This window comes from Onychostoma macrolepis, chromosome 20, assembly GCF_012432095.1.
Source record: "Onychostoma macrolepis isolate SWU-2019 chromosome 20, ASM1243209v1, whole genome shotgun sequence".
Taxonomy (NCBI): domain Eukaryota; kingdom Metazoa; phylum Chordata; class Actinopteri; order Cypriniformes; family Cyprinidae; genus Onychostoma; species Onychostoma macrolepis.
Genome location: NC_081174.1, coordinates 25823687 through 25849688, shown reverse-complemented (window position 1 = coordinate 25849688; position 26002 = coordinate 25823687). Strand labels below are relative to the sequence as shown.

Sequence of the window (26002 nt, the reverse complement as noted above, 5' to 3'; positions counted from 1 at the left end):
ATAGACATAAAAAACAAATGTTTTGTTGGAAAGTAGCTGACATAAAATAAATTAATCTTTTTAAGCATTTTATTTTACTTCAGTTAATTAGTTTTAATACATCAAGCTAAACTAAATAAAATAAAATGATAAATGATGACTTGGCAACATTTATTTTATTTAGCTGAAATAAAATAAATGTAATTTTTAATTATTTCAAGTATTTCAAGTATTAACTAAATAAAAATAATCATTATTGCCATGGCAACCACATACAATAAAAATAATTTTATTTCAGTTAATTTAAATAATAAATTTTGCCTTGGCAACTAGCTGAAATAAAATAAATGTATTTATAATTTTTATTTTATTTCAGTTAATCTATTCAAAAAATTAGTTACTTTAATACATCAAGTTAAACTAAATAATGATAAATGTTGCCTTGGCAACTAGCTGAAATTCTATTATATTAAATTCTATTTTTGTTAATTTATTTGAAGTAATGAAAATATTTTTAGCTAATTATAATCTTTCAGGAACCTTTGAAAATTAACAAGCGCTTTAATTTTTTTGATCCCAGTGGGTATTTCTTTTGTATTTTAAAAGAATAGTGTTTTCTAATGCATCTGTTTGTTCCAGATATAGTTTTCTGAGGTGTTCAGACACTGATTTCATTGTATAAATGGCCTTTTGATAGTGTACTGTATCAGGTAAGCTGCATTAGTATCAAGTTCGCTGATTTTGGAAGATAAAAATGAAAGAATAGCTTTCCAAAGCATGGGAGAAGCATTAGTGTATGAGAATAGCCTGTCTGCCCGGTGCGAGGATGCAAACAGTCAGAATAGCTGTTGTTCCAGCAGGACAGTGTCTGCCCAGCATATGGCTCTCTCTCCTATTGTTTCAGGAATAGAAAACAAATGCAATTGCATGCCAGAATTCTTCTTACCAATCTGTCAGCGCTGCGCCATGGCTGCCAAGTGGACGCTGGCAAAGAGAAACAAGTGCATGGCAATAACGGTTATAATCACAAAAAGAAGACGCTGAAAACAGTCGCTGTGAGGGAAGTGGTAGGAAAACGTGTGAAAACTGCACTTGTTTTTTTAACAACTTTGGCTTTGTTCATACCTCAAAGTTTAGTGCTGTCCTAAATGCCACCCTCAAACTATTTCAGTGACAAAATGTTGCATTGACTGATGGGTATTTGTTTATTTATATACATTGTCTGTATACAGTTTCATTAAAAGTGATATAGACTAAAATGACTGAATATGACATGAAGACATATTGACTAAATTGTCTGTAGTCTTCATGGGTGTTTTGTTAAACTAAGACAGCTAGACCGATTCTGATTGTCACAGGTGTAGAGTTCCATTTACTCAATGCCTATTGGCCTTGAGCTGTGGGGGCGTGTCATTGAAGAGCCCCGCCCCCTCACATTCATCACTGCCATCTGACATTACAAGCTTGTACAACTTTTTGTACAACAAGCGATTGTTACTCTCCCCTACAGAGCTGCATTGAATAAGCTAATTAATCATTTTGATGTGATAGCCCTGATATTGATTTTACGCCGCTGCGATTTGTTTTTACGCTGCCGTCTACACACGTCTAGAGAGCTGGCATCAGGAACCTTTTGAATCATTGATATTAGGGCACAATTATATTTGTTTCGGAGCTTGATTTCCTGGTGGATTGCAACAGCAAAATCAGTCAGTTTTATCTTTTCACAGCTTGTCTCATCCATTTGATTTGAAAACAACTTGGGATCAGGTTTTAGAAGGGTTTTGCATCTCAAAATGAATCAACTTCAGCCAATTATGATGCATGATGGAAATGAATGTTAATGATTTTGCTGGAGCGAGTTCACATAATTCAAACTGTTAACATACAGCATTTGCTATGTGAGGCTTTTTTGTTTCAAATGTTTCCTTGTGTAACTTACGTAGGCCCTAAAATCTATTTTCATTGTTTCTCAAATTTCGTTTTGTTTGTATGGTTAAATTTAAAATGTTTAAATTCTAAAATCAAGTAGTGAAAAAGCATGTCTAATTAATTGTAATCTTTCACAAAATCATTTATAAGTTTTTACAAACTTATACAATTCTACAATAATTTATTAGACTAAAAGTTTAACAAAAATTACATGTTTAGGACCCTATAAAATGCATTTGATTTTTTTTATTGAATTCCATTTTTTTCTAAATTCAATTTTTTGTATTATATTTTAATGGTTAAATAAAAAAAATGAAAAAATCATGACACTTGTAAAATTTAACAACAATTTATTAAAAGTGTTATTTTTTTTTCTCCTCAAATTCTGTTTTATTTTTCCAAAATTCAGTTATTTCCATTTTAATGTTTTTCTGCATTCCATATTATTGGTTTAACAAAATTTTTGTAATCAGAAAGCATATCTAATAAATTGCATTCATAAAACTTTAACAGTTTAATAATTTATAACATGTTTTACAATAAAGATTATTTTTTTCTCAGAAATTCTGTTTTGTCTGTTTTAATAAATTTCTATTAAATCATAAATCCAGAAAAATTATCAAAAAAGGTTATCAAATGAAGACATAAATGTAGAAAAAAAGGTAATTACCTTTTTAAAATTTAATCAAATGAAACTTTAACTATTAATTTCATTTTTGTCCAAGTGTTTAACAACAGTGGTTTACTGTTAAAATAAAAACATGAAATAAAAACTGTTATATTCCTTAATAATTGAGCCTGTGTAGAAGATGAAATATAGAATAGCAGTCTTTTTGCAGTTTAATATTCACAGACACTAGTCCATACCACGATTCGATTACGTTTACATCCCTACTTTTTATTTATTCATCAATATTTTGCTCAATTCTTTGACATTCCGTGTCATACTGTAAATTCCATTTTTATTACTGGATTCTGTGATTCCATCTGCATTAGGGCCTTTCAATGCCCTGTTGAAATACTTTCGAAATTGTAGGTTAGGAGGAGGCCTCTGCTTTGTGTTTGCAGCATATCCATCACGCAGTCTTCATTATCTTCTGCAAAATCGAGTGCAAGGATTGCTTGGTAATGTGTGAGGTCAGTGCTTTGTCCTCTGCGTTGATGATTACCCCTGAAAGCTTCTTTATTGGCTTTTTAGAGGCCAGCTGTATCCACTCCTTCTTACTGACACAGATTAGAAGTGTTGAGCTGGCAGGAGTAAGGGAAGAGATTTATTGTTTGCATTGCTACAGTGCCTCGACTCTATCCTGTTCCCCCCATGGACAGATAATCAATAAACTGTGTCCACACGATGATGGGGTGTGCATGTATCCTCCTCGGCCGGTGTTGAGTGTGAATAAGCCATTCACGGCCACACACACGTATATTCAATGCAGCTTTTTGGAGGTTTTGTTGGAGCGAGTCTATGGTGTCGTTAATTCCAAGGTCAGGGGTTTGATTCCTAGCGAACAACACACTTACTGATAAAATGTATACCTTGACTGCACTCTAAAACACGAAGAGCACAATAACAGGTTCACACAAGGGCGGTTAAAAACGGTAAAAAATCGTTTGATGTTTAATGCATAATGGCTATGTGTAATTTTTTGTCTGTTTGACACATTTCCATAATTTTCGCTTTAGGTGAAAGTGTCTAAATGTAGACAAAACACGGTATGTCTGTAAACACGGATGACCTACTTACTACATTTGCCAAAATGTGCAGTTTATAATATGCGGGCACATACTGTATCCCAGAATGCACCTTGAGCATCCATTTACATTGTGATGAATAAATGAAAGCAATTTTAGCTTGGATTTGTACATAGAATTGAAATATCCCTGTCAAGTTTGAAATAATAGTCCAAAAATGTATTTTTAATACTACACTTTAACGAGCCTCAGACAAAATCTAAAGAAAAAAAGAGAGTTCGCATATATCAGGCTTTTATGTTTTATATACTGTATATTATAAATGAGTTTCATCCACATGCCCAAACCGAGCAGTTGCTGATATTTATATGGCCATGTAAATATTTCTTATTTCTTAAGCTTCACTTTTTGACTATCTGTGTGTACGACTAAAGTAAAATGAATTTCTGATAGCTTGTAATGTATTTTATAGTCACATTTTAACAGGATTTTTCAAAAAATTATGTAAGGATTATCAAGTAAACCTAAGGTGCTTCAGTCCAGTAAGTGTTCATTTTGAAATATTACCAACAATATAAAAGTTATTACTGGGTTTGCATTATAAAAGTAGGGATTTTACAGCAATAGAACATGTGGACGGTCAGAAGGGGGACTAAAAGGTCTTTTACTTGCTATAAATGTATGAACTATCAATCAGACAACAGAAAGCATGCAGGCTAGTAGATTGTGTACAACAGGTTTTCAAGTTTTAATCATGTCGATAATTTAGAGGCCTTAGAAATTTGTGTAGGCCTATCACTTATGATACAGTATAATACTGAAGTATACAATGTAATGAGGTTGTTTGACAACAGTGTTGCACACTGCACACTGCAAACTGTTTTACTTGTATTGTTTGGCAGCGTAGAGTATTTACTATGCTGCAGTATACAGGTGCTGGTCATATAATTAGAATATCATCAAAAAGTTGATTTATTTCACTAATTCCATTCAAAAAGGGAAACTTGTATATTATATTCATTCATTACACACAGACTGATATATTTCAAATGTTTATTTCTTTTAATTTTGGTGATTAGAGCTTACAGCTCATGAAAGTCAAAAATCAGTATCTCAAAATATTAGAATATTACTTAAGACCAATACAAAGAAAGGATTTTTAGAAATCTTGGCCAAATGAAAAGTATGAAAATGAAAAGTATGAGCATGTACAGCACTCAATACTTAGTTGGGGCTCCTTTTGCCTGAATTACTGCAGCAATGCGGCGTGGCATGGAGTCGATCAGTCTGTGGCACTGCTCAGGTGTTATGAGAGCCCAGGTTGCTCTGATAGTGGCCTTCAGCTCATCTGCATTGTTGGGTCTGGTGTCTCTCATCTTCCTCTTGACAATACCCCATAGATTCTCTATGGGGTTCAGGTCAGCGAGTTTGCTGGCCAATCAAGCACAGTAACACTATGGTCATTGAACCAGCTTTTGGTACCTTTGGCAGTGTGGGCAGGTGCCAAGTCCTGCTTGAAAATGAAATCAGCATCTCCATAAAGCTTGTCAACAGAAGGAAGCATGAAGTGCTCTAAAATCTCCTGGTAGATGGCTGCGTTGACTGTGGACATCAGAAAACACAGTGGACCAACACCAGCAGATGACATGGCAGCCCAAATCATCACTGACTGTGGAAACTTCACACTGGACTTCAAGCAACATGGATTCTGTGCCTCTCCACTCTTCCTCCAGACTCTGGGACCTTGATTTCCAAATGAAATGTAAAATTTACTTTCATCTGAAAAGAGGACTTTGGACCACTGAGCAACAGTCCAGTTCTTTTTCTCCACAGCCCAGTTAAGATGCTTCTGATGTTGTCTCTGGTTCAGAAGTGGCTTGGTAGCCCTTTTCCTGAAGACGTCTGAGCGTGGTGACTCTTGATGCACTGACTCCAGCTTCAGTTCTCTCCTTGTTAAGCTCTCAAAAGTGTTTGAATCGGCTTTGCTTGACTGTATTCTCAAGCTTGCTGTCATCCCTGTTGCTTGTGCACCTTTTCCTACCCAAATTCTTCCTTCCAGTCAACTTTGCATTTAATATGCTTTGATGCAGCACTCTGTAAACAGCCACACCTTTCAGTAATGACCTTCTGTGACTTACCCTCTTTGTGGGAGGGTGTCAATGTTCGTCTTCTGGATCATTGCCAAGTCAGCAGTCTTCTCCATTATTGTGGTTTCAAAGAACAAGAGATACCCAGAATTTATACTGTAGGGATGGTCATTTATTCAAACTCGAATATAAATATTCTAATATTTTGAGATACTGATTTTTGACTTTCATGAGCTGTAAGCCCTAATCATCAAAATTAAAAGAAATAAACATTTGAAATATATCAGTCTGTGTGTAATGAATGAATATAATATAGTTTCACTTTTTGAATGGAATTAGTGAAATAAATCAACTTTTTGATGATATTCTAATTATATGACCAGCACCTGTATTACCTCTTTAAGGATGATCTTAAAGGTATAGATCACTAAAAAATTAAACTTGTCATCATTTACAGTCATGACAGTCCAATCCTGTACAATTGACTTTCTTGTGCTGAACACAAAAGAGGAAGTATTGAAAAATATCCTGTCCTGAAAAATTGTAGTCCATGTGATTTAGTGCATATGATTTGTGCATAATGTTCATTAATTTCCTATATTCTTTGAAATCAGACTACAGTTTCTGATGTACACCTGTAAGTAGGGCATTTGATCCAAGTATTAGTCTTTCTTTTGGAACAGGAGAACAGATTAATGAGTCTCTGGAAGGGTCCTTTAGTCTCTAAGGAGTGATCATGTTAGTTCTGTAAGACTTTTAGTAATCACCAAAGTAAATGTAGACGTGCTGCACACAGGATTTCTGCATTATTTATTGATTTAACGGATGCTTTTATCATAAGTGCCTCATGTTCTCCTGAGTATAGCTGTTTTGTTTTGACTAATGCATTGCACACCGATGCCTTTACCTCAGGGCTTCAGGCTTTACTTTGGGCTTTATACTACATAACCACAGATTTCTGTTTAAAAGCTACTACTAGCAACAGACAGTAAACTTTTATTTTCATTAAAGGGATTTATCACCAAAAAATTAAAATTGTACTCACCATCATGTTGTTCCAAACCTGTATGAATTTCTTTCTTCTTCTGAACCAAACAGTTGCTGGTAGCCATTGACTATAGTATTTTTTCCCATACTATGGACATCAGCAACTGCAACTGTTTGCTTATGCAAATTCATGGAAATATCTTCTTTTGTTTTCAACGGAAGAAAGAAACTCACACAGGTTTGGAAAAACTTGAGGGTGAGTAAATCATGATGCTAGTATTTCATCAAATGATGGAGAAGAGACTAGTTTTCTATAAAAAACTTATGTTTAAGTGTATGCACTTGTATACTATATATATACTTGGCTGGGTCATACTATATAGAGTATATACACTATACTATACTTTACATACTATTTATACTCTCTCTCTCTCTCTCTGTATATATAGTATGCAATAAATGTTTAAAGTGCATATGTATGTTTCAAAGTTTGGGGTTAGTAAGACTTTAAACATGTTTTTTAAAAGAAGTCTCTTATGCTCCGCAAGGCAGTGTTTATTTGATCAAAAATAGTAATATTGCAAAATATTATTACAGTTTAAAATAACTGTTTTCTATTTGAATATATATTACAATATAATTTGTTGAAAAATATTTGTAATTTGTCATTTTTAAATTGTGATGCAAATTGCAAAGCTGAATTTTCAGCATCATTACTCCAGTCTTCAGTGTCACATGATCCTTCAGAAATCATTCTAATATGCTGATTTGCTGCTCAAGAAACATTTCTTCTTATTATCAACATTGAAAACAGTTGTGTTGCTTAATCATTTTTGTGGAAAACAATACTTTTTTCAGGATTCTTTGATGAAAGTTCAAAATAACAGCATGCACTTACATAAAATAGATAAATGTTTTGGAACATTAAAACTGTGACTTTTGATCCATTTTCATTTTACAAAGTAAATTTTATGTTTGTAATACAAAGTATTATAAAGTTTTTTTTTTTTTATGGATCTCTTTTTCCGAAAATCTGAGACCAACCAGCAGTCTCATTCGCAACTTTGAGGACATATGGGCTCTGCACTGCCAGTGTGAAGAAGAGTCGTTTGTCGAGAGATCTATCTTTAGAAACTCTGGTAACGCAGTGGGATTTGTCAGTGCTCTCCGGGAATGGGATTATTATATGGTCTCTCAGAATGACCTGTCTTTAAGAGTAATTTTCCCTTCCTTGTTCGACCAGCACGCTATCCGCTGTCAGTCCTTTAACAAGCACTATGATGACATCTCTGTCACAGCTGCTGCCTGTGGTGATCGCGTTAAAGTCGATATAATGGCACACACCATTAACATTCTCACAAATGGGAGGTGGGAATAAATATGATTCGAAAGCAAAATGATATGCCTTATGGAGAACGGTTCAGTGTTATATATCTCTATAAAGCTGAAAGGGACAGAGAGCAAGTACTCAGCAAAGAAAATTCTGACATCATTTTTGTCCACGTCATTTGAAACCATTATGATTTTTTTTTCCTTTGTGAGTTTTGTTCAATTGTGTGTAAAAAGCAGCATGAACACTCTGCACAATATCTCCATTTGTTTTTCAAAGAGGACATTTATTTTATTTTATTTTGTTATTTTATTATTATTTTTATATTATAATTATTATTTATTATTTATTATTTATTATTTTTATTTTATTTTTAATTGTCATGAAAAACAGATCGGAAGTATGATTTCATCATATTCTTGTGTAACTAAAATATAATTGATAAAATAAATCATACAAATATTTTATAATAATTGCATTGTATCGGGGACAACTTGTGCACGTACAGTATCTCACAGAAGCGAGTACACCCCTCACATTTTTGTAAATATTTTATTATATCTTGTCATGTGACAACACTGAAGAAATGACACTTTACTACAATGTAAAGTAGTGAGTGTACAGGTTGTATAACAGTGTAAATCTGATGTCCCCTCAAAATAACTCAACACACAGACATTAATGTCTAAACTGCTGGCCATAAAAGTGAGTACACCTAAGTGAAAATGTCCAAATTGGGCCCAATTAGCCATTTTCTCTCCCCGGTGTCATGTGACTCGTTAGTGTTACAAGGTCTCAGGTGTGAATGGGGAGCAGGTGTGTTAAATTTGGTGTTATCGCTCTCACTCTCTCATACTGGTCACTGGAAGTTCAACATGGCACCTCATGGCAAAGAACTCTGAGGATCTGAAAAAGAATTGTTGCTCTACATAAAGATGGCGTAGGCTATAAGAAGATTGCCAAGACCCTGAAACTGAGCTGCAGCATGGTGGCCAAGACCATACAGCGGTTTAACAGGACAGGTTCGACCAAAGAAGTTGAGTGCACATGCTCAGCGTCATATCCAAAGGTTGTGTTTGGGAAATCGACGTATGAGTGCTGCTAGCATTGCTGCAGAGGTCGAAGGGGTGGGGGGTCAGCCTGTCAGTGCTCAGGCCATACGCTGCACACTGCATCAAATTGGTCTGCATGGCTGTCGTCCCAGAAGGAAGCCTCTTCTAAAGATGATGCACAAGAAAGCCCGCAAACAGTTTGCTGAAGACAAGCAGATTAAGGACATGGATTACTGGAACCATGTCCTGTGGTCTGATGAGACGAAGAAAAACTTATTTGGTTCAGATGGTGTCACATGTGTGTGGCGGCAACCAGGTGAGGAGTACAAATACAAGTGTGTCTTGCCTACATTAAAGCATGGTGGTGATAACGACCCCAAACACACCTCCAAGACGACCACTGCCTTGCTAAAGAAGCTGAGGGTAAAGGTGATGGACTGGCCAAGCATGTCTCCAGACCTAAACCCTATTGAGCATCTGTGGGGCATCCTCAAACGGAAGGTGGAGGAGTGCAAGGTCTCTAACATCCACCAGCTCCATGATGTCGATGAGACAGATGAAGAGGACTCCATTGGCAACCTGTGAAGCTCTGGTGAACTCCATGCCCAAGAGGGTTAAGGCAGTGCTGGAAAATAATGGTGGCCACACAAAGTATTGACACTTTGGGCCCAATTTGGACATTTTCACTTAGGGGTGTACTCACTTTTGTGGCCAGCGGTTTAGACATTAATGGCTGTGTGCTGAGTTATTTTGAGGGGACCGCAAATTTGCACTGTTATATAAGCTGTACACTCACTACTTTACATTGTAGCAAAGTGTCATTTCTTCAGTGTTGTGTCATGAAAAGATATAATAAAATATTTACAAAAATGTGAGGGATGTACTCACTTCTGTGAGATACTGTATATACTCTCTCTTCTGAGAGATTTTAGATCTTACCTGCTGCTTCTATCATATTTCTAGTGCTTTTATCCCCTGCTGTTTTCAGATGAAGCAGATTTAAATTACTTTTCTCCTGACCGTCAAATCTGACCCCAGTGAGAGGCATCCGCAAATGTTATTATGGTCTCCGGTTACTGTAATCTATATTAAAATGTTTGATTACCTTTGGGGAGACATGCTTTCTCTTTACATGTTTGTGAAAGGATTTGACATCTGCAGGATTTGATTGTCATTGGCATTGAATTAGATCTGCCCTTCCCTGTAACATCTCATTTCACCTTGTCTTACGAGAATCGCACGTCATTTTCATTTATTTTATTCTTTGAAGCTATTTAACCGTCACACTTAAAAGCTTAATTACTGTTGTTAATTCAGTTAATGAGGTTCTATACAGGTTTTAGAAACTGAATAGGAAAAAATGAAAAAAGATTATCAGCCAGTATTGAAACATACAAAATACATTATTTTATTTTTCATTTCATTTCATTTCATTTCATTTCATTTCATTTCATTTCATTTCATTTCATTTCATTTCATTTCATTTCATTTCATTTCATTTCATTTCATTTCATTTCATTTCATTTCATTTCATTTCATTTCATTTCATTTCATTTCATTTCATTTCATTTCATTTCATTTCACCTTGCCTGTATAGGTTGTTTGAGATCTACTGACCTTGATTATTAATAATCAAGTTTAGTGACTGAAAGTAGTTAATGGATATTGGATAGATCATGACTTTGCACAATCCATTCTTCCCTTTAATTACACTAATTTCTTGTACCGGAGTCTGTGACACAGTAGATCTCTCAGTAGAAAATGGATTAAATTGTTCGCTTCTTAACATACAGTGTATAGTTTTTACAGTTACAGCACACAGATGAAAGTAAACACTTGACATACGTTTGGCTTTATATTCTGCTGCTCTACCAACAACTCATTCAATAACCTTTCTTTTTTGGTCTGCTGGTGTTTTCTTGACTTTACCAGTTGTCCTCAACGTTCATTTCCTAATTAAATTTAAGACTGTGGAAGTTGCAAGAACAAAGCATTGTATTGTGTTCGATTCGATTAGATTAGAGCAATTATCTTTATTTTCTGATTCTTGGTGTGCTGCTTAGAGGAGCCAGTGCTTTTTTCAAGCACAATACCCTGAGAGTTTGACGTGTTGAAAAGGCCTAATGAATCAATTAACTTATAAGGTCTTACAAAAGTCCAATCCATTAAAAGTTTCTAGAATATGTCAAGAATAAGTTTGTTCACTGCAGAGAGACTGTGTTCAATTAGAAAATCAAAACAAGTAAGAAGGACAGTCAAGTATCAGCATGGCTATAGCTGCAAAAGTAAGTTGATCACATTTTACACTTGCCTTCATTTGAAATAATACACATTATGAGGAAACTAAGTTAGTTTCTAAGTTCTATTCGTCTTGCTTTTTTACCGGCAGTACTTCTGCTGTTATGATCCTATAGAAAACTCATTTATTTAAAGAGCAGATTTGCTGTGTCAAGAGATTACTGCAGTATTTTAATAAAACCTCTCTGTGCAGAAAGAAAACTGGCTGTTGTATTTTATTTATTCACCAGATCGGTAGACAAATCTATAGACCTGTTTTTGGTTTTTATAGTTTCTTGGAAAATGACAAAACAACTTTTCTTTATTTGAACCTTTCTTATAATCTCACCAAGCCTGCAATTATTTGATTAAAAATACCAATATTGTGACATTTTTTGTACAATTTAAAGTAACCATTTTCTATTTTAAAATGTAATTTATTCCTGTGATGTTAATTCAGATTGTTCAGCATCATTACTCCAGTGTCACATGATCCTTCAGAAATATCTTTCTATATACTGTATGCTATCCTTCTAATATGCTTTGCAGCTCAAGGAACTTTTCTTATTGTTGAAAACAGTTGTGCTGCTTAGTGCTTTTGTGCAAAGAATGTCAAATTTTTAGGGATTCTTTGATGAATAATAAGTTAAAAAAAGTATTATTTCATATAAAAATATGTTTTTACTGTCACTTTTGATCAGTTGAATTTCTTCCCCAAAACAGTAGTGTATACATAAATTATGTATTTGTTTTGGAGTAGTTTTTGATTTATTATAGTGCCATCTATACTCTAATCTAATCTAACCCTAAAATCTGAAGTCAAGGCTTTATAGAAATGACCAGTAAAAGAAGGTTGATCCAGGATTATGTTCTGCTCGTTTAAATGATTGGATGATTTTAATAGCTGGCTTCATCTTGCTTGACTTCAAACCACTCCAACCGATTGATCGTTTTCCCAAACAGTTTGTACATATAAGTTTGTATTGATTGTGTAAAATGGATTATACCACAGGAGACTGTCTTAATAAGTGAATTCTCTGTGTACCTTCATGTTTTCCCACAGGAGAAGAAAATCTGCTGGCGATACTGAAAAGAAGATGGTGGAAGTACATGATTCTGGGATTGATTGATATAGAGGCCAATTACCTGGTCATCAAAGCCTACCAGTACACCACACTGACCAGCGTTCAGGTATATAAATGTGTTTACGAGTCTGTGTTTGTGCGTTGTGAAGGAAAGAAAAGACAGATTTTCAAACAGCCAATGTCCTAAGAAACAAAAGCGCAGTGGCTTGAGGCTTTTATTGGGTCTGTCCGATTGGCGGTTAAATCTCAGCTGTTTGCTTCACATTGCGCTTGTCATTTAATCTTCATTACAGCGCTGTTAGTGCTGAAAGAGCCTTATTCATGTCACTGCTAATGGTGTTTGATTAGTGGCCAGAGGAGGTCTCAATGATTATTAGAGATTCCAGCAGAGAAAAGGATCGATTTTTTTCACTTCTCACTCTTCTATTGCCATCACCGACGGTCATTACAACCGCCCTTGTTGATGCAAAGACTGTCATCAGCTATTTGTTAGAGAACGTGCTGGCATCCAGGCATATATTAGCCTAGCCTACCCTACCATTAGACATTAAAAGGGACATTCAGACAGGTTTTTATCAGATCTGCAGGCGTAACTGAGAGGATCAGCTCTGATCAATAAGGATTTTATAATGTGCACAAAAGAGTACATATCTTAAAACAAGACTGTGTGTTGTTTTGTTATTGATTTTTTTTTTTTGTGATAAGATCCCATAGCATTATGATAGCATAGGACTACAGGTGAATACAGATGCTGTTTGATTTTATAAGCCCCAAAAAACACACAAACAAACACTACAAAGGCATCATGCACACTCAGATTTTTGTGGGTATTGATTGCAACTTGTAAAAAATGTGCAAAGCCCTATTTGCAGTATCTTTGATAATTAACTTTCGTGATGATTGTTTGTAAAAACAAAGAAGTTTGTGTCAGAAATCACCCATTTACATGGCTAAATTTGGTCAGTCCCATTGGCTGTAACATGCCTTACACAGATCACTTGCTTTAAATTTGAAATTTTATTATCATCTGTGTCACTCTATTAAATCAAACATTTGACATTTATGCAAAATTATATTAAGTTGCTTCTTTCATGTTTTGCAACACTTTCAAGGTTTGAAATGTCCAGTTTATCCGAAACAGCTGAATGTGAATACGGCAATGTTTTATTATGCTGGTTGTTGTACATACTGTCCAAAGTGGTGCTAAAATGTTAATGCTCTATTGTGTAAATGATAAATAAATAACATAACTCCTACATTAAAGCTTACCATAGTGTTAACAGAAGCAAACATGAGATAAAAATTCAATTGCTAAAGCAACCATGACATTTTAGATTGTTTCTAAAAGTCTTTGAGCTCATTTACCTGACTCTGAGTGTTCTGTATTGCAAGTGCAATAATGTACCGGGTGAGTTATCGAGCAAGTTTACTATGCCAGAAACGCTATACATATAAAGCTAGTTATGCAAACATCAAATTTAATTGTTTACAAATTATGCACTAAACTGTTCTGAGGTTGTAACATCACATTTTAAAGGAAACTGCATAAAAAAGCTTTTTTAGTCTATATTCTGCCCTTGTTATAATTTGTGTGAAAAGGAGTAAAAGTTATTGGTGTTTTACTGCCAACAGTGTTAATTTCAGCTGGATGCATATTTGGAGTTTTGCAAAAAATGTGGGTTAATGTATGTTTTTACAATGAGCCTATGATGCTTTTGCACATGATGTTTTCGGTCCACAAACCTGCATCTTATTCACAAACCACCCACAATCCAGTTTTAACCAGATGTGAGTATTTCAATTTGCATACTTTTTCTTTTTTTTTTGCAAACAAAAAGCAGCCAATGCATGTAAATAAAATGTGATTTATCATCATATATTTATGTGTCCTTCTATAATATATAGAGGCAAATTCGCTAAACAATTGCTAAGTTTTTGCATGTGGTCTTCCAGGATTTTATTCACAAACCACCCACAATCAAGTTTAATTAGACACAAGAATTGCAATTAAGTATTTTTTAAATGCTTGTTCGTAACATTCCTTTAATAAATTGGGGGAAAACGAAAGCAGACAATGCATGCAAATAAACAGCGTAATCATTGTGAATTTCAAATATGACTTTTTTTTCCTGTGGAACAGAGTTATTATGGAAATATAAAAGCTGCTCTTATCTATACACTGAAACTGCATGATCACTGGCTGTCAAGTTAAGTTGCATCTTAGCTTAGTCTATTAAACACAATAATACAATATATTAGCTCAGAATCTGAATTTTATCCTCTTGCAGGCAACTTTATTAATATATGAACATGCCTTACACATATATGTTGAACTACCAAGTTGTTTAGGTCATGTTTTATCTCACCTAGGGAATCCAGTGAGCCAGAACTGCCTCAAAATAATAGGTGCATGACGTCCCTGCACACATGCACTGATTTGTTTTCAGGAGTCTTATTTTTTGAACGCACCCACTGCGACCAATCAGCAGGTACCGCTAGTTCAGCACTTCTCTGGTGCCTGCACAGCACAGCCTGTGCGCCCGATTTTAAAGTGTTATCTGTCTCTGTGTTCTCTACCTTGCACAAAAGAGAATTAGACTCTCACCATCGTAAAGTTCATACCGCTAGAGCCACTGGAGACTGCAGCGTCTCTGATCAGACAGTGGAACCAGACGCTCCTGCAGGTCAATCAAAAACAGAAACCCCGAAGCATGCCACCAGACTTCCTAATGATTTCCACAGCATTGCTGTGCAACCAACTTTAATACAGGTGCATCTCAATAAATTAGAATGTTGTGGAAAAGTTCATTTATTTCAGTAATTCAACTCAAATTGTGAAACTCGTGTATTAAATAAATTTAATGCATACAGACTGAAGTAGTTTAAGTCTTTGGTTCTTTTAATTGTGATGATTTTGGCTCACATTTAACAAAAACCCACCAATTCACTATCTCAACAAATTAGAATATGGTGACATGCCAATCAGCTAATCAACTCAAAACACCTGCAAAGGTGTCCTGAGCCTTCAAAACGGTCTCTCAGTTTGGTTCACTAGGCTACACAATCATGGGGAAGACTGCTGATCTGACAGTTGTCCAGAAGACAATCATTGACACCCTTCACAAGGAGGGTAAGCCACAAACATTCATTGCCAAAGAAGCTGACTGTTCACAGAGTGCTGTATCCAAGCATGTTAACAGAAAGTTGAGTGGAAGGAAAAAGTGTGGAAGAAAAAGATGCACAACAACCGAGAGAACCGCAGCCTTATGAGGATTGTCAAGCAAAATCGACTCAAGAATTTGGGTGAACTTCACAAGGAATGGACTGAGGCTGGGGTCAAGGCATCAAGAGCCACCACACACAGACGTGTCAAGGAATGTGGCTACAGTTGTCGAATTCCTCTTGTTAAGCCACTCCTGAACCACAGACAACGTCAGAGGCGTCTTACCTGGGCTAAGGAGAAGAAGAACTGGACTGTTGCCCAGTGGTCCAAAGTCCTCTTTTCAGATGAGAGCAAGTTTTGTTTTTCATTTGGAAACCAAGGTCCTAGAGTCTGGAGGAAGGGTGGAGAAGCTCATAGCCCAAGTTGCTTGAAGTCCAGTGTTAAGTTTTCACAGTCTGTGATGATTTGGGGTGCAATGTCATCTGCTGGTGTTGGTCCATTGTGTTTTTTGAAAACCAAAGTCACTGCACCCGTTTACCAAGAAATTTTGGAGCACTTCATGCTTCCTTCTGCTGACCAGCTTTTTAAAGATGCTGATTTCATTTTCCAGCAGGATTTGGCACCTGCCCACACTGCCAAAAGCACCAAAAGTTGGTTAAATGACCATGGTGTTGGTGTGCTTGACTGGCCAGCAAACTCACCAGACCTGAACCCCATAGAGAATCTGAAATGAGAAACAAGAGACCAAACAATGCAGATGAGCTGAAGGCCACTGTCAAAGAAACCTGGGCTTCCATACCACCTCAGCAGTGCCACAAACTGATCACCTCCATGCCACGCCGAATTGAGGCAGTAATTAAAGCAAAAGGAGCCCCTACCAAGTATTGAGTACATATACAGTAAATGAACATACTTTCCAGAAGGCCAACAATTCACTAAAAATGTTTTTTTTTTATTGGTCTTATGAAGTATTCTAATTTGTTTAGATATTGAATTGGTGGGTTTTTGTTAAATGTGAGCCAAAATCATCACAATTAAAACAACCAAAGACTTAAACTACTTCAGTCTGTGTGCATTGAATCTATTTAATACATGAGTTTCACAATTTGAGATGAATTACTGAAATAAATGAACTTTTCCACGACATTCTAATTTATTGAGATGCACCTGTATAAATACTGTAGATGGACAACACTTTCTTTTAGAAAGTCAGGTGATGTTAGATGAGAAAGCTATGGAAGCTTGTTTCTGCCACAGGAAATACAAAAAATACAAAAGGTGATTGCTTTTTATCTCACAATTCTGCCTTTTCTCACTATTCTGAGTTTATGTCTCACAATTTTACCTTTTTTCTCACATTGAATAACTGGCACTTCTGTTGACTTTTCTCCAGAATTTTGAGTTTACTTCTTGCAATTCAGTTTATTGGTTTATGCCACAGGATTAAAAAAAAATTTAAGTTATTGCGACTTTTTATCTCACAATTCACTTCACTTTTTTTCTCTCTGAATTCTGCATTTATAATATAAAGTTTTTATGTTTCTCACAATTCTAAGTTTATATCTGAATTTTCTTTGCAATTTGCAAGATATAAACTCAAATAATATAAACAATTACCTCCTATTATTATTATTATTATTATTATTTTATTTATTTATTTTTAATCTCATGGAGGAAACAAGCTTCTGTAGCACCAGCAGAAAGTGTCTCAATACAGAATTTATATAGGTCAGGGAGTTTGATTAAATGTTCGTTTTTTTTAAAGTTTTTTTTTAATAATTATTTTATAACTATTTGTTTTTTTTAGAAGGAATCACACTAAATGAATGTTAAATTGACCATTTTTTAATATAATATTTTTTATAATCATTTATATAATATTAGTCAATTTATGAATGTGACACATTTCATTAAATTTGGTTGTGTCCAAGATTGTTGGTTAGAAGTAAACTTTTGACAAACAGCAAAACGTTTAGATTTAGATTCCAGCATTGACACTCATTATAACACAGTCCAATGAACTAAAACCTCCTGCTTGAAAAATTTTCTGTGTTATGCATTTATTAATTTAACAGACTCATTGATCCAAAGCGATTTACCAGTGAGGAACTTTACAGCATTAGTTATCCATCACAAGGAGACAGGTAACATTAAGTGCACAAAACAAAGTTTCAAATAAAATATTTTTATAATATGTTCATTTTCCAGTTTTAATAAAGTTATATTAAATATATTTCTTTTATTCAAGAGTTGACACTTATTTAAATAAGGAGAAAAAACAATAAAGATGCGTTGTGTGCGTTCATTGCTGTTTCAAAAGCGTTACTAATTCGACGTCACATAGAGCTTCTGAGAAGTTATTATGATATGGCTTTTATTAAAACAATTGCTAAAGAGGATAGAAATAACATATTCCCTATGAACTGCATATGTGAATATTATGTGTAAACCAATTGTTTAAATCAAATTTATGCTTTAAAAGTAGAATAATCATAGCAGATTTCATTCATTAGTCTGTCCGTTTAAACGTCTGCATTTAGTTTCAAATGGCGTTTTTGACGACAGTATTCTATAAAAATTATTTGCATTCCGATTCTGACATCCAAAGGCACAACAGTACATTTTATCTCTTATTCTGTGGATTGTTCCCGTTTCACTCCACTTGTTACCATGTGTTTCTGCCACCACAATGCGTGCGCAGCTGCGAGTGACGTAACTGTGACGTCTACACGAAATTGGTCTATTGAGCAAATTTTAGAAATAGCTACTTTGTCTGTTTTTGCTCTGTTAGTGTTGCTTCACTGGTGTTTCGTTCCTGAGTGATTCGGTGTTTGAATTAACGATTCGCTTCCATTTAATTTGTGAATCATCGTTCGAGTTAATGAACGATTCAGTCATTCACGCATTTACAGTGGCCGAGAGAGCTCAACGCGCTGCAAATAGAAAAAAACACCTGCAAATTAAGAAAACATCTTCATCAATTTGACAACACACGTGCTGCAAATAGGCTACTCGCAACTCAAACAAATAAAGAAACGCGCTGCAAGAACTTAAACAAATTGAGGAAACCCCTTGCCTTAAAATTATGAAGTACATAATTTAAAAGTTAAATGAACTTATTTTCAATTAACTTATTTTTTTAATTAACATATACTTAAAAATTTTAAGGCAACGGGTTTCCTCAACTTTTTTAAGTTAAGTCAACTTATCACTTTTTACAGTGTGCAAATACTCAAAACACAAACAAAAACATAGTTAATTTTAATTTTGTTGTGGTTTGTGCTACTTGCGCGTTTCTGTATTTGGTTGGGTTTTTGAGTATTGAGTATTTGCAGCGCGTTTCTTTAGGCTAGCTATTTGGTTGTGTTGTGAGGATTTGCAGCTCATGTGCTGTCAAACTAATGAAGATGTTTTCTTAATTTGCTGGTGCTTTTTCTATTTGCATGTGTTTTCTGAAGTTGCAGCGTTGAGCTCTCTCGGTCACCATACTCATTAGGTTGCTTGTTGCCACCTATTGGTGTATCGATGTAACAGAAAGAGTCCTATCCATCTATCTACTACAGTATTAAAAAAATATATAATTGTTTAAATAAGATGTAAGATTCTAAATCTTACAGTACTGAGATCCCACATAAATGTATCATAATTTTCAGTATAAACTTGTATTATTATGGTTTGCGGTTATCAAAAGTAAATTTTCAATAATAGTAACAGGATAATAGTATATTGTAGAGTAAAAGTATGTTAAATTGTGTATAGTAGGAATCAAATGAAGTCACAAACAAAAACGGAAATAGAAACAAAACTGATAAACAAGCCAGAGGCTTTAAAAGAAGCATTGCATTTTCAGCTCTAAATGAGCAAGAAACATTCTCACGTTTCTAGTCTAACACGATAGCTTGTTTGATGAGGTCAGTCGGGTTGCTGCTCATCCCACACTGGAGCACATCATGTTTCGCTCTTCTCTGTGTGAAGAGATGCTTCCTACCTCCCAAACTTTTGCGTGCCGTTTCCCCTGTGGTTCACAACGAGCGTATTTTAACATTTTTATATAGACAGTAATGAGGTTACACAACGGCTCATCAATATTAATAGGCAGTCATGCCGAACCATGCGATGGAGCCACTCTTTAAAACATTTGCCCATTAAGGGTAGATGATTACTTGTTATAAATGGTCATGGTGTTGGCTGAGGTCCAGAATGCAAATATCTTGACTAATTCTGCTTATATTTTCTCTTCTTTCTCTCCTTTTCTTTTTTCGTTTTATCGAATGAGCCAAAAATTGTGGAGTTTTAACAAATGTCTCTGATTTTGGTGCATAAATGGAGGCGTTGTATAAATTTTATGACCTCATTATATCTCTTGTGTGTCCTTCAGTCATTGACGCCTTATGAAAAATGTATTTTCGCTAAACTTCTCAGTACCTCGCTAGAGGAACATGAACAGGTTAGAGCTTAAAATTGGACTCTGGAATGGGATCAGTTAACTCAAATAAGCCCAGTGAGCACTGCAACAGCAGAGAGCTATTTAAATGAGTTCAGAGATTCCACACTTCCATCCAAGGAGGTTTCTGGTGAAGGTTATCAATCAGCATCGAAAAATAATAAAACACAGAATAAAGGGCTCCCTTCAAGTTTTCGAGTTGAATTGAGTTTCTGTATGGTAAATCTATCATTCTATCTATCTATCTTTCTGTCACCTTTTGGTCTGTTTATCTATCTGTCGTTCTATTTTCTATAATTGAATTTGAATTTAAAAATGTTTTTTTGAGATGCTATTGTTCGAGGATATGGGATCCTATCTATCTATCTATCTATCTATCTATCTATCTATCTATCTATCTATCTATCTATCTATCTATCTATCTATCTATCTATCTATCTATCTATCTATCTATCTATCTATCTATCTATCCATCCATCCATCCATCTATCTATCTATCTATCCATCTAATATAATTGACCTTGAATTACCGGTACTTTTTTTTTTTTTGACAGTTATTTTGTATGAATATGGGATATTTATTATCTATCATTCTGGGATATAGATATATCTATCTCTGTCTGTCTATCTATCTATAGTTCTATCATTCTATTGTTCTTTCTATCAATCTATCGTTCTATCTGTTGTCTTTCTGTCTATCTATTGTTCTATCTATCATTGTCTATCATGTATTGTTCCATCTATTTGTCGTTCTATCACCAGTTGTTCTGTCTATCTATCTGTTCTATTTTCTATAATTTAATTTGAATTTAAAAATGCTTATTTTTTAGTTATTTTGAATGAGTTATTTTTAATGAATATGGGATATGTCAAAATATGTTTTTGATTTTTACTGAATACAGATTTTCAATGTATTCCACAGCTGCTGGATTGCTTCGTGATCCCTGTGGTGTTGCTGCTGTCATGGTTCTTCCTGTTAGTCAGGTATAAAGTGCTGCACTTTGTGGGTGTGGGCGTTTGTCTCCTGGGCATGGGCTGCATGGTGGGTGCTGACGTCCTGGTGGGCCGACAGCAAGGCCTCGGTAAGTCCTTGCCCCTCCACGATGCCACGATACACATTGAATATGAAACCACACAATAACCCTTTCTCATTTCCCTTGGGTGGTGTTTTGTTTCACGTGCAGCCACAGTCCAGACATTACATCAGTGTAAAGCACTGCCCAATCCTCCCGAGAATCCTGGATCGTGCGGATTGATTCAGTTTCAGAGTGTGTTATTAAATATGAATGAACAGTAGGGGCTTGTCCATACAATTCTACACACAGCTTTCCCCATGGGGTGGTCTAATGAAAATCACACTAATTTGCAGCGATTCTGCTGTTGTTAGAGTTGTCTCTGAATAATTTACCTACCGCTGAGTTAATGTTACATTTACATTTATGCATTTGGCAGATGCTTTTATCCAGAGTGACTTACAGAGCATTCGAGTATACATTTTATTAGTATGCTTGTTCCCTGAGAATTGAGATTTCGTACACATGCATTAAAATATTATTTTCATTGTCATTGTTTTTGAGTTAACTTAAGTTTTTAGCATTTATATATATATATATAATATGTATTACCTAATATAAAGCTCATATCTGTTTTATACAGGGGACCATAAGCTTTTAGGGGATTTATTGGTTCTTGCGGGAGCTACGCTCTACGGCATCTCCAATGTATGTGAGGAGTTCATCGTGAAGAACCTGAGCCGGGTCGAATTCCTGGGAATGATGGGTCTCTTTGGCTCCTTCTTCAGTGGTATCCAACTGTGAGTCTCTTACTATTAACTTTTAAAGATCAAATAATTGTAATTGTAGATTTGTGGCTTTTCATCCAGGTCTCTTAGCTTTGAGGCCATCAATATGCTAGTATACTTATAAAACTTGACAAAAAATTGAACTATTGCACTTATATTTTTAAGAAAATTATGTTTTTGTTCAATAAAATGCTCTTTAAGATGACAGTCTTTTTACTGACTGTAATTTAAGGATGCACAATATATACTACCATTGAAAAGACTTTTATACAGCAAGGATGCAATAAATTGATCAAAAGTGACAGTAAAAGTTTTTTGACTTATATTTCAAATAAATGCTGTGTTAAATCTTTTTAGCTTTGCTATCACAAAAATAAATTACATTTTAGAATATATGACAATATAAAAGTCATTTTAAATTGTAACAATTTTTTATCAAATAAATGCAGTCAAATGAGCTTAAAGGGGTGGTTTACTGCTTTTTTTCTTTGCTTGATTGTGTTTATGGGGTGCAATATAACATGTCTTCGTGTTTCGTTTGTTAAAAAACGCCTTATTTTTCATATATTTCACCTTTATTGTAAGCCGCTTTCTCCTCTGTCATTTGAACGACCGGTTGACTTCCTGATTCTATGAAACCACTCCCTCAGAAACAGGCAATGGGCTCAGATTGGTTAGTTGGGCCGGTGTGTTGTGATTGGCTAAACTGCGTACTGCACATTGTCCGGAAACTTCACGCCCATTACCTTCACGGGCGACAGTCGCACGTGCTGCGGTCAAATGTGAATAACGGTGTCAATATTGCCGTATCAGTTTGAGCCAGAATCAGACCCAGAAAGCGGTAATGAAGAGAGTCAAGCAGAACTTCCGCAAGCACGGCTCTTACAAACGTTTCTGAATGGAAGTTTGCTGTTGTGATTACATATCATTTTTTGAAGTTTGTACACGTTTGTCTTATAAACAAAATAGCATCGAACTAACTGGCCACTATAACCAAACAGCGTTGGCTTGTGTTTACGTTCTTGATCAAATCGAAAAATTACGTCATAAAGTATACATGGAAAATACATTTACAAAATTAGTACATAATTACAAATTCGGGTCCAAAATGTTTGTACGCGTCTGTCAAAGACACACGAAACATAATTTAACTAACTGGCTACTAAAGCCAGCGTTGGCATTTGTTTACGTCCTTGAACATTACGTCTGAAATTATACATGCAAATACATTTAAAATTATTAAATCTTACTTACAGGTTGTGGACCAACAACTGCTGCCTCTGGTTTTAAAGTTGGAACCGCTCCATGTTTTAGTAATAGTTTCTGTGTGAATCCGGCATTGAACTCGTGTAGATTCTGGAAGCTGTCTTCCGTAAAATGCGCAGCACAGAGAGCTGAACTAGGATTGTAATTGTCAGGAACATAATCAAACATAAATTTTAACCATTGTTGACGAACTACAGCATCCGTAGGAAGCCCGAACACAGAAGACCTGACAGCTGGGTGAAAATAACACTGTTTCGACGGCACGGCTACAACTCTCCACTATAACTCTTCCTCTGTGACAAAGCCGCAGAACATGGCCTTGCCCCCTCTTTGGCATGTTCCGGAGGGAGGGGTTTGATGGGTTTTTTACGCATGCAACCCGGGAAGTATCTCGTTGTAGTCCCATATGAGTCGTTTTTGTAGGCATTAAACTTCCTGGTTTTTAAAAGACGATATCTCCACTTACGTTGAACTTTCAGCGCAGCAACTTTGCAGATACTGTTCATGCACCAACAGCAACATTACACACTATTTAAAATGAAAAAAGTGAAATCGCAGTAAACCACCCCTTTAAGAGACTTTTTTCAAAAAACATTTAAAAAAAATCTTACTGACCCCAACCAGTATAGTTTACATTGGTACCATACAGTTTTACAATATATCACTTATTTATCTATGCAGCGATACAATTTATTGCTATTAGTTAATATTTGATATACCAGCTTTTTAATGTTAATTTTCCTTATTTTTACATTTAACTCTCCACTGCTGTCATCTAATACTTAAAGTTTACAGTTTTTATATTTTTTAAATGTAATAGTATTTAATTGCATTTTTCATTTATGTAGTCAAAATAGTATGGGATTTTAAAAGCTTCCATTTATTGATTATCAAGCTAAATTGATTAAGACCCTTTACACCAAGTTACTCCAGGGTTTCCTGTTTATGGAACCATATGGAACCAAATTCAATTTGAAATGTAATATGTAAAATGGCAATGTATTTCTGTATTTAAATTTACATTTTCCCATTCATATGTGCAACTTTTAGTGCAAAATGAAAATGAAAATTCAATTATATCATTTAAATTTGCCATTTTCTACACTAGTTTTAATATGCGAACTAAAAACATATTTTAAAGCTTTATAAGTTGCAAAATGAAAATGTATTACCCAAATTGATTAGATATGTTAACATGTCCAAGCAAAAACTAGCAAAATTATAATTTAAATGCTGTTTTTCCTAAATGCATTTAGACTTAGGAGTAGGACACTTGGGATTGCATTTTCATCGTGATACCACGTGATAATTGTAGCAAAATGCAACGAGAGTTTCAAAATGCATTCTGAGCCAAAGGTGCAGCAAAAGGGTATCTTTTATTGTCTTTTAATTTTCTTAAATGCATTGACACTTACATGTATGATGTTTCAATTACATTTTCATTAAATGCCCCGCGATGAATATAGTTTAAGTCATTGTGGATTTGAAAATGCATTCCGAGCCGAGCACGCCCCCTACCCTAATAAAATATAAGGTAAGGCAGTATGAGTGTAGAATAGCACTGTCTGTTTGCTTATGTGCATCAATCCGAGTGTAAACAGTGAGAGATGTTAAGGCAGGTGAAAAGCGTTTGGTTAACGGTGAATATTGACCTATTGTGCGTCCTGTTGCCGAGCCCCGCCTTGATGTAATGATTGACAGGTAGGGGGCGTGCTCAGCTCGGAATGCATTTTCAAATCCACAGTGACTTAAACTATATTCATTGCGGGGTATTTAATGAAAATGCAATTGAAACGTCATGCATGTAAGTGTCAATGCATTTAAGAAAAATAAAAGACATTTAAATCACCATTTTGCTACCCTTTTGCTGCACCTTTGGCTCAGAATGCATTTTGAAACTCTCGTTGCATTTTGCTACAATTATCACGTGGTATCACGATGAAAATGCAATCCCAAGTGTCCTACTCCTAAGTCTAAATGCATTTAGGAAAAACAAATAGTTTTTGCTTGGACATGTTAAACATATCTAATCAATTTGGGTAATACATTTTCATTTTCATTTTGCAACTTAAAAGGCTTTAAAATATGTTTTTAATTTGCATATTAAAACTAGTGTAGAAAATGGCAAATTTAAAGGATATAATTGAATTTTCATTTTCATTTTGCACTAAATGTAGCACATATGAATGGGAAAATGTAAATTTAAATACAGAAATACATTGCCATTTTACATATTGCATTGCCATTTTGCATATTACATTTCAAATTGAATTTTGCTACACATATGCTTCCATACCTGTTAACTGTTTAATTATGATTATTTATTGCTTTGGCAGGAGATCACCTTCACATGGTTTTCACAGAAACGTAATAATTTTCCTCAGATCCTCCTCACAGTTTGACGTTTACACAGCCTGCATGTTTAATTATCATTTCCACCAGAGCTGTTTGGATCTCCAGCACCACATATCCCAGCTACTTCCAAGCGCCAGCCAGCTGGAAGGTTCTCGTCTCCCATCTTTTTTATCCATCCGCAAACGAGGCCCATTTGGACCGCCTGCGTCCCGCAGCAAACATACAGCAGTTCCAGCTGGAGTCGCGCTCTCATCTAACACCTTTATTCCCCCGCTGCTGGAGCTTCGGTGTGCTTTAACATCTATATTTGTGGCGTATTTACATAAACGCCAACGACACTGTTTATCCATGCCAGCTGGGTGTAATTATGCTGAAAGGCATTCATATCTGACAGCAGGCTGGAACTGTGGACGACAGTCAAACACTGCTTTCACTTAAAATCTGACTGCTTCATAAAGGGCTGTGGAGGAAGCAGTTTGACAACCTCACTGGATCTAGAATATTCTCTCTTTCTCTGTCTGCATCTAATAGTTTCATCTGCAGGCTTCAGGA

The 26002-nt window shown here is 35.2% G+C and overlaps 1 protein-coding gene and 1 long non-coding RNA gene across 2 annotated transcripts in view; one reads left to right on the top strand and one right to left on the bottom strand.

Annotated features, from left to right (window-relative positions):
* slc35f1 (solute carrier family 35 member F1) overlaps nucleotides 1–26002 on the top strand; it is a 97560-nt gene that overhangs the window by 44641 nt on the left and 26917 nt on the right. The window contains 3 exon segments of the mRNA XM_058754888.1: nucleotides 12400–12527; nucleotides 20951–21110; nucleotides 21685–21841. Coding sequence (XP_058610871.1) covers nucleotides 12400–12527; nucleotides 20951–21110; nucleotides 21685–21841 — 445 coding nt within the window.
* Nucleotides 1–26002, bottom strand: part of LOC131526556 (uncharacterized) — a 47529-nt gene that overhangs the window by 5433 nt on the left and 16094 nt on the right. Inside the window, exon 2 of the long non-coding RNA XR_009267488.1 lies at nucleotides 926–963. This is a non-coding gene — a long non-coding RNA (uncharacterized LOC131526556). The remainder of the gene's footprint in view (nucleotides 1–925; nucleotides 964–26002) is intronic.